Genomic DNA, 15,779 nt, shown 5'->3' with positions numbered 1-15,779 from the left:
GCGCCAGCCTGATGGGCCTGGCTTGGCTTGCATGCAGACTTTTGTTTTATCGAGCAAATGTACTTGGTGAAATGCCAACCAGGTGGTTAAATTGCAACGAAGTAATATTTTGGAAAGAGGTAAAGATATTTATTAAATAGACTATTTAACTGACACGTTTGCTTGTGATATTTAGTCCCTACTGCAGAGACACGCCAATGTTATTGATGCGATAAAAGGATTTGCTGACGACGTCAATCGCTTGAGAGAACAGAGTAAACTAATGGAAAGCAACGAGATGGCAGCTCAGGTAAAACCCGTTTTAATCAAATGATGTTTGTGTTCCCCTCTCTCTTTACTAATCCCACGTATGAGGTATTAGTTATCCTAAGGAACTATTATACTTATCGTTAAGCGTACAGCGTTGCTTAATAGGATCTTTGTACCTCTCAAGACGACTTTCGCATCTCGAGAGACTAGACACGAGTCTCGCGAGATTAGAGGCACGAGATTCGCTAAGATTCGCGTTTTGCGAGAGTAGAAGCACGAATTTCGCGAGAGGAGAAACACGAGATTTGCGTTTCGCGAGAGTAGATTCGCGTCTCGCGAGACACGCCCGTCGTCTCTCAGGAGGCCCTCAAATTCTTCGAGATGCCAAAGCGTGGGCTTCTCGCGACTTAGATACGTCATTCTTGTAATGATTACAGTTATGTGCCAGCATTAACCAACGGAACTTGTAGTCCTAAATGCTTGGTGGTTGATTATGTTCTCTATTTTCAACCCCTGTCTGCCTCTCAATGTCTTGATAATGTAGGGAGAAATTAGATTTTGACGAAGTAACGGCTGTCCTTATGTTGGTCTATTTCAGACAAAATTTGAAACTTATGAAGAAGAAACCGAAGTGGAGACGGACGAGGAAGTCGAGGAAATCGTGGAAAAAGAAGTCGTGAAAGACGTAGTACAAGAAATTAAAGTTCCACAAGTGAAAGCCTTGCATCCTTTCTCTGGACAAGGTCTAAAAATGGCTAAGGGAGAGGTGTGTAGGGTAATCAAGTTAATACAGTCTGGGTAAGGTCTTGTTGTGGATTTGAGTTTTGTCAGGAACTCACTCTTACTGGGGCCAGTTCTGTTTTTCGCAAGTGTGAAAGAAATCTCATTGGGTTTAATCTGTTCTTCACTTAGTATTTCCCGTGATTAACTCTCGTAGTCGTCCTCTTTATTTTTAGATCTTAACTATCTCTTTGTTGGATCTCGTGTTCAGGTTGTGTCTAAATTTTGGCTGTAATTTTCCAGGTTTTTTTCTTAATAGCTAAGACGAACAAAGACTGGTGGAGCGTGAGGTACGTTGATCTTGTTGACATTGTGTTAAATGTGAAGGTGAATTAATCAACATGACACGAGCGTGAGACAGAGAAAAATTCTGAGTCCCCGACAGGAATCGAACCCATGACCTCCCGAACACCGGGCGGGCGCTCTATCCACTGAGCTACGAGAACTCATGGATTACCTTGGTCACCATGAGTTCTCGTAGCTCAGTGGATAGAGCGCCCGCCCGGTGTTCGGGCGGTCATGGGTTCGATTCCTGTCGGGGACTCAGAATTTTTCTTTGTCTCACGCTCGTGTCATGTTGATTAATTCACCTTCACATTTCATTGCCGAGCTTAAAATTCACCATCTTTATTAACTTATTGTGTTAAATTTTCTTATTATACATTATAGTCACCATCTGTCTTCTCATTGGCTAAAAGCCCACAGTTAATTCCGGGAAAGAGCGCAACCTACAGATTATTCACTAATCTGCTAGCAGATTAGTGAATAATCTGTAGGTTGCGCGCGCAATGCATGATTTCCAAGAGCAATGTCAAGTTCACGGACAGCGAAGTAAGAACATGGCTTGTCGAAAGTAAACTGCGTTCGGTGCGATAATGCGTTTGTCGTTATTTTCTTTAAAACAATGTATCATAAAACAAATATTAGATTCGGTTTTTGTGACATCCGAAATAATCAAGTTCTCGGCTAGTGTTATCAGCCGAAGCCTTCGGCTTCGGCTGATAACACTTACCTCGACCTTGATTATTCCGGATATCACAAAAATCCTCATCCAATAATTGTATATTATTGTGCTTTTTTTTTTTTAATTGCCCGTTGTAGCCTTTTTGTCGCTGCCGTTTTCAGCTCTGGGATCAACAAGTTGTCCTTCAGCTCTTGAACCAACGAGCGTGATTTGAACCCATCCAACTTGCTTTGTTATAATACATATGGACTAAACATTGTTTTTTTTTGGTCCAAGAACGTTTTCCTGAGTGTTCTTTGAGTTGTGTATAAAAGTATTATATACCTATTTCTTCTAAGGCGTCTGACTTCGAAAGAAGCTGGTTATGTTCCTGCTAACTACGTAAAAGAGATTGAAGCCAGGACAGTGAAGAAAGTAACGAAACAGAAGGTTGTTGTCCCAGAGAAGGTGCTGGTTAAACGAAAAGTGAGGAAGAAAGTTATCGTTCAGAAGCAACGGGCGGTGAAACTCAAAACTCCAGAAAAGAAAGGTAAGTGAATGGCAGAGAGAAGTCTTCCTTCCTCAATTTGACCCATAGCTTTCTTGTGAGCTGTGGCAAAATAAATCGCACTACTTGAAACAAATGCTCAATAGCTTTCATTTGAATGGTCACACACTAGGGTTTTATCCACAGACAACAAAGTTCTAACAAGGTGGTTCTAACTTTGTTAGAACCACCTTGCACAACATAATAAACATGTGAAAGATCTGCTCAATAGCTTTCATTTGAATGGTGACACACTAGGGTTTTATCCAGAAATTATGTTAGGCGGTTAACTGACTCAAAGTCTGACTGTGTTGTGAAAGGAGCAGGTTTTAACAACAGGTCTTCCTTAAATTTCACAGGGAAATCCCGACGTCCAGTGAGACGCCATTTCACGGCTCATTTTGACCGCGACAATGTTGCAACGCGTCAGGTGTCGCTTCAGAACATGTACTCAAGACTTGTGGAAATGGCTGAGGTATTGTATTGCCTAACATAACCTTTATATCCTATTACAGAAATATTTCCATTTTTCATGATTTTTACTCAAAATTGGTCATGATCAAAGATTTGAATACAGTGACGCCTTGTTAATCCCACCAACGAGCCAAAAAAAGTCTTGTGTTATTCATAGAGTGGTCGTATTAAACTGCTAAAATAGAGCGGTTTTCATTTGAGTGTTTAAGAGTACTTGGTTTTGCACTTACTACGATACACGATTGGCTTAAAAACATGCGCCTATTTTTCATCCAATCAGAAGTAAAACGAAAGCCAATCGTGTCTCGTTCGCTCACCTTTTCCCGCGCTTCGCGGCAGTTACTGCTTACATGTAATTACTTCGAATTTTGATTGGTTCGCTGGATTGTCTGAGTCCTTTGTGATTGGCTAGAGTGATTACGTTGGTTTTAGGTTAATGACACTCAATTGAAAACCGCTCTAGAGAAAAACTAATAACTGACTTGAGGTATTGGTAAGGAACGGCTCTACTAAAAAGCATTTTTTTTTTTTAAATATGGTAAAATAGGAAAAATGAAGAAGCTGTATGATTCATTAGTTCAATGTTGTTGGAAAGTTTGAGACTTGCATCAGCTGAAAGATTGCACAGTAATCTTCAAGCCAGTTTGTAATCAAAAAGGTTTTCTTTGATCTCACCTGACGTGTATTGGTAATTTTAAACGATCCAGTTTTTGTGTGTTTGTACCTTGCAGCTTCGTCGTGAGAACCTGGAGAACTCCATCAAGTATTTTCACTTCTGCCACGAGTGCGACGACATTGAAGCGTGGATGAAAAACAAGGTTTGACTGAACACCTTAGAATAGACCTGCAAGAATTAATATGATCGTAACAGGGAATTAGTTTACTTTTCTACAGGTAGAACATCACACTCGACCCTCAGCATGGGGCCTAATAAACAGTACCAAATAAAAGTACTGCTCAACAGCTTTCATTTGAATGGTCACACACTAGGGTTTCAACCACAGGCTTAAAGTTAGGACCACCTTGTTCAGGCTTTATTTTTTACTAAGTTACATTTGAGGTGATGAATCTTTCTTTACATGAGTAGTCAAGTAACACATCTAGCTTTATCTCCCCCCACTCGATAACAATTTCCCACTAATCGTCATACTTTTCTTGTGATGTTAAGTGGCATCAATCAAGACAATGTGCCATAGTTGACCGTTCTACTGATCAAGTGTCTGCTTACCTCCGTTTGGATAAATTAGGTTTACACATTTTTTTTTTCAACTAATGGGTTAGAAATTTTACTATGTAGCTATAGCGCATCAATTTACCATGGAATAAGTCAAAAGCATTTTGAACTCCGCTGTTGAAATAGCTTGGATGTAACCAACATGCATGGGGCTAACGTTTTGCTCTACTATTGTCCTTTTGATCTTGTTAACATTTTAACGTTTTTCTTTGGCTAATCAGGATTCTCAGCTCGCTTACAACGCTTCTGAATCAAACAACGACATTCATCTCATTCGCAAAAACCTTGAGGTAGAGTTTGCTGCTAATCTGTAATATTTTAACTGTTGACTGCATTCTTATTCAAAGCTGGAACTTCTTCTTATGTTACGTTATGTTACGTTATGGTACGTTACGTTACGTTACGTGATCTTGCACGGATTTCGGTGACGATCTTGCTTTACGTAGCTCGTGATTGTGTGCGGTTGTGTGTGCTATTTGTTCGGTGCGTTAGAAGTCACAATTATGTGATTCGTTTTATTTGTCATTGTCCTGTGTGTATGTTGTTTTGCACAATAACTTTTAGGATTAACTCAGCTCTCAAGAAAGCATTATTTGTACGAGGCTAACAGAGTTCTGAACTGCTCAAGTAAGGGTGCTTTAATACGTTATGGCTAATGCAGAAAGAAATAATCTTTAACAACTCAATTCCTCGACTCTCTGATTTGCAGTTAATTCATTTACTAATCGGGAAGGCCTTGTTGCTTACCGAAGTGCTGTCCGCACTACGTCGAAAGAATTTGAAAACGGACTCAGTTTCACTCTGAAAAGTGTGTTCGGCGATATTCTGGGGCATGAATTTTTTTTCTCATCTTTAGGTTGTGCCTGATAACATCAAATTTCCAAGGGACAACTATCAGACCAATAGTTCCAAGACATAAACACTATATTGTCTTTATTGTTGTTCTGCGGACTAGTTCAAAAATCTTATTGAATTTTTTTTCACTTTTTTAGATAAAAAGCGTGGAAGCTAAATGTAAAATTTGAAAAAAAAAAACCGACAAATTGCGTCTTTTATTTGTTTTTACTATAAGCCCCCATGTTTACAGAAATATTTTCACGGAAGAGTACTATCCACCAGGGTATTTTCCTTCGACAGGCGCTATGGGCTGATAGTGTCTCTCCGCGGATGAACACTATCCAATCACGTGATCAATTTAAACCAATAAGAATCGGAGAAAATTTGGTGGTTTACTATAATGTGAAGTATTGGCATTTTGTGTTAACAGGGTCTGACTACAGAGCTAACAGCAAACAGCAGACGTATCACTGAGATCAACACGCTAGCGGATCAGCTTGTCAACACGGACCATAGACATTCAGATGCGGTGAAGAAAAGAAGAAAAGAAATCAATGACATGTGAGATTTTGTCTTATAGGAACACGCTTCTGGTACTATGAGGGTCTCAATGCGGTTAAATGTCAACTGTGAAATAAGAAACATTTTACCTTCAACCGTCAAACAACCGAAAATTTAGCGCCCTCAAAAAGCTATATTTTCTAACGTCAACAGTCGAAGGTAAGGGTGGACCATTTGACTTTTGCGGAGGTGTGTGGGTGAGTTGGTGCAGGCTCGAATATTTTTAACCCTCCCATGCACTAGGAGATTTTTTTCTCGGGACGTGTGTATGCATGGTATTTTTCCCCCTTGTAACATGCCTTTTTCGGCTCTCTAAACGTTCGTGAATTTTTTTGACAGTGGTCGTGTGCATGATTTCGTGTGGTCCAAGTGTTACTTGTGTTGCTCAGTGGAGCAGAGAGAACTCTAGTGAAGTTCAAACTGGTAATGTTCGTGTCACTTTGTAGGTGGGAAAATCTTCAACGCTTGAAGAAGGCCAAAGAAGAGGAGCTGAGAGAGAAGCATGGGTAAGAACAGGACAACATCGTTGTGTAGTTTATTCATTGCTGGTTAAATGTCTCCCTGATTTCATGTGAATGACAATGAATGACAATTCGGTATTGTATAATAAGCCCGCTTAGTTCTCAAACATCACTGCTACATAGCCATGCGTTGTCTGCACGCGTTGCATGCCTATAATGCTACCTCCTCGACTGTTAAGGTTCAATCCAAGGACATTCCATATCATATCAAAATACTTACATAAAAGTGAGCACTTAACACATCATTATTCCATTGTCTGCCAGGGTTGAGTTGTTCTTTGACTCGTGTGAAGAGATGAAGGCCTGGATTCAGGAGAAGGATGCCGTGTTATCAGACGGAGACCTGGGACGAGACTTGGAAACCGTCAGAGCTTTACAGAGGCGACACCAGGTGGAAGAGTATCAGCCGAAGGGTGGGGGTGGGGGTGGGGATGAACACTAGCTTCTCACATCCTCCCTAAAGTTGCATACGGTTTGATAGGCTGGACTTTGACATGACAGTTCTTGGGAGTTATTTCCTGCATTGCTAAGGCCTCCAGTTACTGTCGTGTCAGCCGGTCACCATCAGTCTGGAACTCAGTTATATTTCTTACCTCTATCTGGGACATCATGAATGGAACAGTACTCACAGTCTCTTAAGTGTTATAGGTGACACTCCAGAGCACTATCCTGGAACGGGCCAAGTGAATACTTGGAGACAAAATTCAAACTAAGAGGATTTTCAGAAAAACAATAATTATTACTGAGCCTGTTGAATTACAGTTCAATGCGCACTGTGATAAAACCAAAACCAAAGTAATCACTTTCGCCACTCATAACGGTTGCTGTCAATCCAGTGATCCATAAAAACGTGAACCTTTGAAATACATCGAATTGTTTTGATTCCCTATAGAGACATGATCTGCTGAGGAATACTTAAACCTGAATTAAGACACGTGCTATCGACACACAAGATTAAGATCCACAAAGTGCATCCGGAAATGATGCTAACCACAGTTTAAAATCTGTTTTAGGGTTTAGAGAGAGATCTTGCTGCTGTGGAAGAAAAACTTGTGAAGCTGCAAGACCAGGCCAAATCGTAAGATGTTTAAATTATTTCACTCCGTTATCACGCTAACTGGTTTCCTTTATGGTATTTATTGGTTTTGTTGAACATTTTTTGGGGGTGATTTCATCTTGACTACGAGAAACGTCGTTTCACTGACTTTCGACACGCTAATTTTTGCGTACATAGACGATTTACACAATAAACCGAATTCGTATTCTCGGTACTGGACTGGAACTAGCTTGCAATGGAGGCTCATACGGGAAATATCATTAAAAACAGTGTATTTGCATTTGAAAAGACTCCCTGCATTAGCCTCTGTTGCAAGCTAGTTCCAGTCCAATACCGAGAGTAAAAAAGCAGTCTATTTACGAAGCTAGACTTGATCAGGATGATGTCAAGTCAATCAATCAAAAAAATCAATGAACTTTATTTAAGTGTCTAAAAAACTTCTAGTCACCCCGAAGGCCGACCAATCGGGGACACTACCAAGTATTACTTTCTTGGCTCTGCCGAGAAAGATTTTTAGGCATTGTTTCGTTGCTTCCTTGGGAGTTAAGAATTTTACCTTCTCTCTTGTTTTGTAGCCTTGTGTCTCAACATCCTCGGCAAGCTCGGCAGATTAAAGCAAAAGAAGCCGAGATCATTGGTTTGTGGAATGGCTTGAAGGTTTGCAACAATGCTTTCCCAGTCATTTTATCTGATTAACCATAATTCAATTTGTTTTTGTTTGACCGAACTACAACATTGCAACAGCAACTAAAACACAATGTTGAAAAACTATTCTGCAAATAAATTATGTTTTCTCTCTTTTCAGAATAAAGCAAGTAAACGAAAGAACGTTTTGGATGAAGCTTATGGTCAGCAAGGGTTCCTGGCCGATTCAAGAGATTTGGTAAACTTTTCTTTATTTTTAAAGTGCATAGAAAATAGAGAAGCTTGTCTTAGAGATGTTAAAACGTTTCGTCATTCATCAGGACGAGATGAGATGCATTTCAAAGTTTGTGTGTGTAAGTATAAGTATTTTAATTTTCCCGCAGAGAAAAAGAGCTAAAGTAATTTCCGGAGAACTTCGGGTCATCTTCGGAAATCGTCTGCTCATCTTCGGAAATCGTCTAGTCGTGTTCGGAAATCGTCGGGTCAACTGGAGGTCCTCGGGGATCTTTAGGAGTCTTCAGTAATTTTACGCACCCACCTGATACGAAAACTCAAAAACCCGGTGGGGAAAATGGGAACATATTCCCCAATCAAATGCCGACGCACCAACCTCTGGGGGCTAGAGGCGATTACAAGATTTCCAGACTTTCAAAGGGAACAAATTTTAATATAAAATTTGAATGTTCGAGAGCTGAGTTCGAGATCAATACATTACAACTGTCAAACCTTAAATGTGCGTATAGCAGAGGACTAAACTAATGCCATAGCGGGACACGTACATTTCATACCAACAGGAAAATATTTACATTCTTTGTCACTGTCACTTACAGTTCAACGCCGCCGAATGTAAATACATATTTTGCACGCTTAGGATGTAGATGAAGTATTTGCTTTGCAGTTATCTTGGGCATCAGACATGCGCGAGTCACTAAGAACAGGGGACACGCCCAAAGATGTCAATAGTGCCAAGCAACTTATACAGGAACATGAGGAGAAGTGGGAAGACATTCAAACGCATAACGACAGGTACTGATCCCCAGGGGCACATTGTAGGTGGAGGGGGCAGGGGACTGGGTTGATTTAATTGAGACACGAAGAAATAACACAAAAGTGATCGCTTTAAATTGACAGGTTTGACCAATTAAAGGTGATGATATCTGATTTCAGGTGTTGTTTTCATACTCATGAAAAAAAATTCTAAGCGAAGCAATGTTTTTGCGGCGACTTTATTTCTACCTTTACTCTTTAATTTTAATTCGATCGGGAATTTATGTCAAGCACGAAAACACCTGAAGTTTCACTAAAATACCTCCTCTTCCCGCGTCGTATTTTCAACTTGCTTCTCGGTGTCTGGAAATGTGATGAAACACTGTCTCTTGTGTTTGATATATTTCTATTTTTGATATTTAAATTTAAATTTCCTGCAAAAGAAATGCAACTGACTTAAAGCGCAACTTGGTTCTCTTCGTCTTATCAATCTTATTATGGTTAGAAAAACAAAACTTTTTTTCTGGCCAGTCGATGTTACTAACTGCAATTGTCTGTAAGCATATTGGTTGTTGTTTGTATTGCAGGTTTGACCAGTTGATAGAATACGGTCAGAAGATGGTAGCATCCAACCCGCGTGTGAAACAGCTCAGAGACAGAGTGACAGCGCTAAAACAAGAAAAGGCAGCACTGAAGGACACTTGGAGTGAAAGAAATGACGTACTACACGAAGGCCAAGACTTACAGGTCAGCCCGCTGAATCATAAAACAAGCCTACGCCATATACTCTTCATTGATGTGAATTTCGCTCATGCCATTTGTAATACAGTGAAAGCATTACGCTTACAGCAGAATTGAAAGAGCGGAATTAGCTTTGTCGACCCCCAGTTTATCAAATTTAGTTCTTACATTGGATCGGTTTTTAATTGAGTGTCGTCAAACCAAAACCAAACCGATTACGTACCAGCTAGACTACTCGGCCAATCTCAAGCCGTAATAAACCAAAGCCAAAACCAAAGTGATTGCCTGATTACTTTCGACACTCAGTTGAAAACCACTGTACCTTACACTGCCGCACGTAAATTCAATTGATATGTACTTCCGACAATTGTATCCAGGGGGATCCTGGCAAAAAATGAAGCGAAGTGAAGCATCGGAACATCAATCTGAACCATTATCTTGTGAGCTTGGTAGCATGGCGTCTAATGTCGTTCTTTGTTGCTTTGCAGGCGTTCATCCGTGATGCGGAGTACGTGGATTCCTTGTCAGCTTCCCACGAGGCATTTCTCTCTAATGATGATCTCGGGGTACTTACCGACTTACTTTGTTCATCATTTAAACCGTATTGAATCTGATCCTTTCTATTTAAAGACGTCGCGATTTTAGACTTTTTCGAAGTCCTTTGCGGTTGTAGGGAGTCTCGCCGCGAATGTCGAGTTTACGATCCTCTACCTCGCACTCTTAGGGGAGGCGCGGTGGCCTCCTGGTTAGTGCGCTCAGCGTCGGATCAATCGGTCCGGGTTCGAGCCCTAGCCAGGGACATTGTGTTGTATTCTTGGCCCAGTCATTTTACTCTCAAAGCTCAAAACAAGTTCACCTCCAGCCTCGCTGCCATTCAAAGGCCAGGTCACTGAGCAGACAACTGTTTAATGGACTATTAGTCCTCCAGAAAGTAATCTCAAGAAAAGCGTTTCGAACAAACCTGTACCTGAGACTTATTTTCAGAAAAAAGAGAACGATTTACTTATTCATTTTCTATTTCCTCAGACGTCTGTGGATGATGTTGTTATGCTGCTAAAACAACAAGAAAACTTCGAGAAAACTTTAACAGCTCAAGATGAGAAACTTCACTCGTTATCTGACATGGCCAACAGTCTGGTGAAGGCTGGTCACCGAGATAGACAATGGTACGACACCAATGCTACACAGATCAAAATATTGATTCTCCGTAAAAGTTACCTTACTTGTCTTTTTGTTAGTTTTGAGAGCGTAGTGGTACATCAAAGTAATGTGCTATCGTTGACGAATTTCTTTTTGCTCATCACCTATCTGTTAGACAATCTATGGATACTGTAATGAGAAATGAGATTTTGATCAATCGCGTGATCTCTGCTTGCCAGAGGCGAGGGAGTGCTTTCTGTAAAATAACGGTTTTATCATCTATCGATTTTATTAATTTATAAGTGTACATGTATTGCTAGTTTCTTTGCCCTTGTAGCTTATCAAATCCTCTCTTGAATTAATATATTTATATTATTCTTCTCCATATGAACGGCGGATATGAAAAATAAAGATAAGTTGTAGAGAGAATCTAAATTTCCGGCTAAAGCGTCTTTCAACCAGTATCTCTTTTCACTATGACCTCTCGACCTCTCGTTTGTGTTGTTAGGATTGCAAAGCGTAAAGATGAAGTCCTTAAGAGAAGGCAGAATGTTAAACAGCTCGCTGCGAAGAGGAGGCAAGGTTTATTACAATCCCAGCTGCTTCAGAACTTTAAGAGAGACACGCAAGAGGTAACTCTTAATTTCAATGGTTTAATTTACTTGAAAATGAATTAGAATAGTTTATTCTCGAACCCCTACATGCGGAAAACTCACTCTTCACTAATTGCGATCAGTAAGTAGAAATCTGTTTCTTAAAATGAGAAGAGTAGATCCAAAATCACTTTGTACTTGTACAGATAATAGAACCATACCCCGTGAAAGTACTGCTCAATAGCTTTCATTTGAATGGTCACACACCAGGGTCCCACCCGCAGACTTCTGATCTAATCCTGTGTCTTTTTCTGTCAGTTTGAAGCGTGGATCCAAGAAAAGCTTCAGATTGCTACCGACGAGTCTTTCAGAGATTTAACCAACATCCAGAGAAAACTTCAGAGACATCAAGCATTCGAAGCTGAAATCGCAGCAAACAAAGACGGCTTTGATAGCATCAATGCGGTAAGCCCTTGAGGATATGTTGTTGCTTGAAAATTCCATGCGTAGCTGTAGACAAACACCATGAGCGTAGTTTCAATTATAAGGAGTTATCCACGATCGTAAGGCACCATCCACACTACGCCGGAGAAATTTCAAAACCAAGCTTTATTTACACTAATCCGTCACGGAAACGGAGCTTTTCGAAAACACTCTTCGCCTTTGTGTTTTAGTGTGAACGGAAAACATTTTGAAAACGGAGCTTTTCGAAAACGATGACGTCACGATAATCACGTGATTTCCCTGACCGAGTTTTTCCTCAAACACAAATCCAAAATGACCGGTGATTGTTGCGTTTTTAAATTTATCCGGCTTAGTGTGGACCTGGGCTAAGTCAATTACCTTTGAATGGTTTATTAAGGTAAAACGAGGTAAAGGGATGGTTGAGACTGAAACGGATTGCAAAAGTCTAAATTGAAATATGTGGAAATATGTAGGCATGATGTAGCAACGGTGTTTGTTTCAGGCTCGCTGTAGCTGTCTTCGTCAGTTTAACACTCATATTCGCCTTGCGGTCATCAGCAAATCTGCCTTCTTTTTTGGAAAATTGGTTGTAGTCATTCCTTTCCCTTCTACACTCCTCCTGCACTTTTGTTTTGAAATAATCCAATTATAATTATTAATAATTATAATTATTAATAATTATAATTATTAATAATTATAATTATTAATAATTATAATTATTAATAATTAGGAATTTTGAATTCGTTTTAGTGCGGAAAGAAACTGATTCGTGAAGGTCATTATGGTGCCGACGAAATCAAGGACTTTTTGAGAAGATTAAATGAAGGCTGGAATGAACTAGTCAGCAAGTCCGCTGATAAGGGTTTCAGACTACAGCAAGCTCATCAACAACAGCAGTTCAACCGAGCCATGGAAGACGTGAAGGTGCGTTGACCAGAAGTATGGCTTCAATATTGCCCCAATTCTAGTTCATTATTGTTCTGTCAAATGATTTGTTGTATCTATATCCCCTGTCCATCCACTGATATCAAAACCCCTTATTTTCTCCACTTTGGATCAACGAATGTGTTTTAAAAATTCCATGGCGTATGTTCCCCGATCAACGGAATCAACACTTTGTAAAGGATCTCTTAGCACCACATTATTCCAAAAGTTCGTAGGAATCCAGGCAAACCTCATATTTTTCACATTGTCATGCATTTTCATCTTGTCATCTTTGCTCATCCTTAATTCCGTTCGGCTGTACTTCAAAATCAAATCACTAGTTTTGGCTTTCTTGTAACTAACATTTTGCGCCTCTGTTATCGCTGCCTATTCTAGTATCTTTATCTCACTCTGCTTGATGCTTGGCCGCAGGAGATCTGGGTTCGAGATTAAACGCTGCCAAGCGCGGAAAAACTCGCCGAAGTAGTTCCTGATTGGCTTCGAGTTAGCTCCTGATTGGTTGAAAACCAGAATGTTTTCTCTGATTGGTCAGAGTGTACTGTACTGAGGTCACGTGATCAAACAACAAGTAGATTAATTTCTTTCCAGTGTCTATTGAAAACGCTCTATCAAGAAGGAAAACAAAACAATTTTAATGGTTGTATTCAAAGGGTGTTTTAAAGGATATTTCTATCTCTAGGTTTGGATGAATGAAGTTGAAACACTGATGTCTCTCGAAGACCTCGGCCATGACTTGTCTAGTGTCAAGTTCCTTCTCAAGAAACATCAAGGAGTGGAGACTGATATCGAGGTTCACGATGCTCAGATCCAGACCCTTTGCGACCAAGCGCAGGGTTTGATTGAGGGTGGCCATTTTGATGCTGTCAGGATTGAGCAGGGGACAGAAAACATGTTGCAGAGGTACTAGCTTGAGGACTGAATGTTTTGAATTCCGTTTACGTAACTGTAATTGATGTTTTCTTTACCTTTGATTGTCCCTTATGGCATTGTTATCCACTCAATCATGGGCCATTCTTTGTTTTCAGGTTTGATGATCTAAAAGAACTCTCCTCAAACCGTCAGTCGCAGCTTGAAGACTCACTCGGTCTTCACCAGTTCTTTTATGACATTGAAATGGAGATGGCCTGGATACGAGAACACATGACTCTGGCGACCTCGGAGGACCTGGGCACAAGTCTGATTGGCGTACAACGACTTCAGAAAAGACATCTGGTAAAACTTTTTTTCAAACAAATTTTAAAATGAGCTCAGTTCCAAGTTGTTTATTTAAGAATTATTAATTCTTGTGTCACGTAGAAGAATGACATTTGTCTCCCCGCTGTTGGAATTGTTTTTTGTTTTACTTCAAAATAAACACTTTGTTTCAGGCCTTGGAGAATGAATTGGCCAATCACCAGTTTAGAATCGACACAGTGCTCGCTTCCGGTCAGGATTTGATTGACAGCAATCATTATGCTTCTGATGAAATAGAAGAACGATGCGAGGAATTGAACGAGAGCTGGGCACTACTCATGGGGGCATCCGCTGAACGAAAACAAAGACTGGGCGATTCTCTGGAGTCCCAGAAGGTCAGTGCTATTGTGAGAAAAATAATCGAATAAGTGATAATACCGCTAAAATCGAATATTCACCAGCGACTCTGGGGTAACTTCATGCACAACGTTCATAAAAACAGTAAAGACAAAAGAACGTTAGCCAATCTATGTGTTATCTAGTTTCCAGTGTCCGCACATTTTCGGTTCGTGGTGACCGAACGCGCGACGCTATAGACAAAATCAAAAACCGGAACCAGAAAATCCTGGTTTGGGTTTAATTGTGCCCATGCGTCCAAGTTCAGTAACGGTTTCTGAACATGCGTAGATTGAGCTGGCTTACCTTCTGGGTCTCGATTTCTTGGGGCGCTTTCCATTCGACCAAAAATTGCGAGATTTCCGGTCCGAAATTGAACGGAGCGGTAAAAATTCCGGGAAAAGTTTTCGAAAATTTAGGAATACGTTTTCAGTGTACCCTCTTTGATGGAATTTCCGGAATTATCGAAAATTTTGTGTTCCATTCGCCAGAGAGGTCAATAACCCCTTCCGTCACTCGACGGCTTGCTCTGTAGGCACTGCTCATAGTCACCCCAAAACGGTCGGCGATCGTACGATACGGTTCCCTGTTTGCCACACTCCAAAGGAACACCAGTATTTGTTTTTCTGGCATAATTGCGGGCCGCCCAAATGGATTGCCAGTTGAAATCCACCCAGGGTGCATTATTTCTTGTGTCAATAACTGGCACGTTTTCCTAGTCATCCGGAAATGGTTTTCGAACTCCCCCGACAAATACGCGGGAATAGTTACTTCGAAGTATCCATTTACACGAGTTAATTCCCTCCGCATAAAGCAGACAACTGTAGCCAGAAGTATTACGTCGTCGATGCTATCGAGAATGGTATAACTTATTGTTTCATAGTCACCCTGCTCTAAAGCCGCGAAAATGTTCAAAAAGTCCGCCATTTTCAAACACAACAAAGTTTCACTCAGCATGCCCTGTGTTGCAGAGCACGTGACCTTGAATTCTGGGAAGCGGTCGGACGCGTTCCATTCGACCAGCGGAAATTCCGAAAATTTGAACCGGTGATTTTTGTTGAACGGAAAGCGCCCTTCGTGCTAACTGAAATTGAACACGATATTGAGCTATGTGCCCGTTCTTGCCCTTGTGTAACGTGCTCAGATTTTTTTTGTGTGTTGTCTTTTCAGTACTTTACAGAAGCCAATGAAGCGGACTCTTGGATGACTGACAAGGCTGGGCTCGCAGCCAATCAGGATTACGGAAAAGACGAGTTGTCTGCTGAAAAGCTGCTGACCAGACATACTGCTTTGCAGTCAGCTGTTGATACCTACAGTCCGATCATTCAGGACCTGGCAGAGCAGGCGAGGAAACTGGTGCAAAGTGACCATTTTGCTGTATCAAAGATTGCCTCGAGACAGGTAAAATGTTCCAGGATGCCACTGCAAGTATCTGTTTATAGCGACGCAGTCACCCTTTTTCGCTTAGTTTCTGAAAGACATATCACTAGG

The 15,779-nt window shown here is 40.7% G+C and overlaps 1 protein-coding gene across 2 annotated transcripts in view; it reads left to right on the top strand.

Moving 5' to 3' along the window:
• The window catches only part of LOC110053800 (spectrin beta chain, non-erythrocytic 5-like), a 52,441-nt gene that overhangs the window by 12,304 nt on the left and 24,358 nt on the right, over window positions 1-15,779 (top strand). Inside the window, exons 19-42 of one of the 2 annotated variants that reach the window (XM_089287933.1) lie at window positions 176-289; window positions 848-1,015; window positions 1,273-1,319; window positions 2,332-2,522; window positions 2,879-2,994; window positions 3,725-3,811; window positions 4,449-4,517; window positions 5,495-5,625; window positions 6,072-6,131; window positions 6,411-6,537; window positions 7,160-7,224; window positions 7,779-7,860; window positions 8,009-8,086; window positions 8,747-8,874; window positions 9,423-9,582; window positions 10,065-10,142; window positions 10,603-10,742; window positions 11,225-11,348; window positions 11,628-11,774; window positions 12,525-12,698; window positions 13,399-13,619; window positions 13,745-13,931; window positions 14,087-14,287; window positions 15,459-15,689. In XM_089287933.1, the coding sequence (XP_089144059.1) occupies window positions 176-289; window positions 848-1,015; window positions 1,273-1,319; window positions 2,332-2,522; window positions 2,879-2,994; window positions 3,725-3,811; window positions 4,449-4,517; window positions 5,495-5,625; window positions 6,072-6,131; window positions 6,411-6,537; window positions 7,160-7,224; window positions 7,779-7,860; window positions 8,009-8,086; window positions 8,747-8,874; window positions 9,423-9,582; window positions 10,065-10,142; window positions 10,603-10,742; window positions 11,225-11,348; window positions 11,628-11,774; window positions 12,525-12,698; window positions 13,399-13,619; window positions 13,745-13,931; window positions 14,087-14,287; window positions 15,459-15,689 (3,126 nt within the window). The remainder of the gene's footprint in view (window positions 1-175; window positions 290-847; window positions 1,016-1,272; window positions 1,320-2,331; window positions 2,523-2,878; window positions 2,995-3,724; window positions 3,812-4,448; window positions 4,518-5,494; window positions 5,626-6,071; window positions 6,132-6,410; window positions 6,538-7,159; window positions 7,225-7,778; window positions 7,861-8,008; window positions 8,087-8,746; window positions 8,875-9,422; window positions 9,583-10,064; window positions 10,143-10,602; window positions 10,743-11,224; window positions 11,349-11,627; window positions 11,775-12,524; window positions 12,699-13,398; window positions 13,620-13,744; window positions 13,932-14,086; window positions 14,288-15,458; window positions 15,690-15,779) is intronic. The other variant, XM_089287934.1, reaches the window with a different exon arrangement.

The sequence above is a fragment of the Orbicella faveolata genome, unplaced genomic scaffold, assembly GCF_042242905.1.
Source record: "Orbicella faveolata isolate gen_17 unplaced genomic scaffold, um_ofav_v1 contig_15, whole genome shotgun sequence".
In the NCBI taxonomy this organism is placed as follows: domain Eukaryota; kingdom Metazoa; phylum Cnidaria; class Anthozoa; order Scleractinia; family Merulinidae; genus Orbicella; species Orbicella faveolata.
Note: the sequence above shows the minus strand (reverse complement) of the source record. Positions and strands in the feature narration are given on the sequence as shown.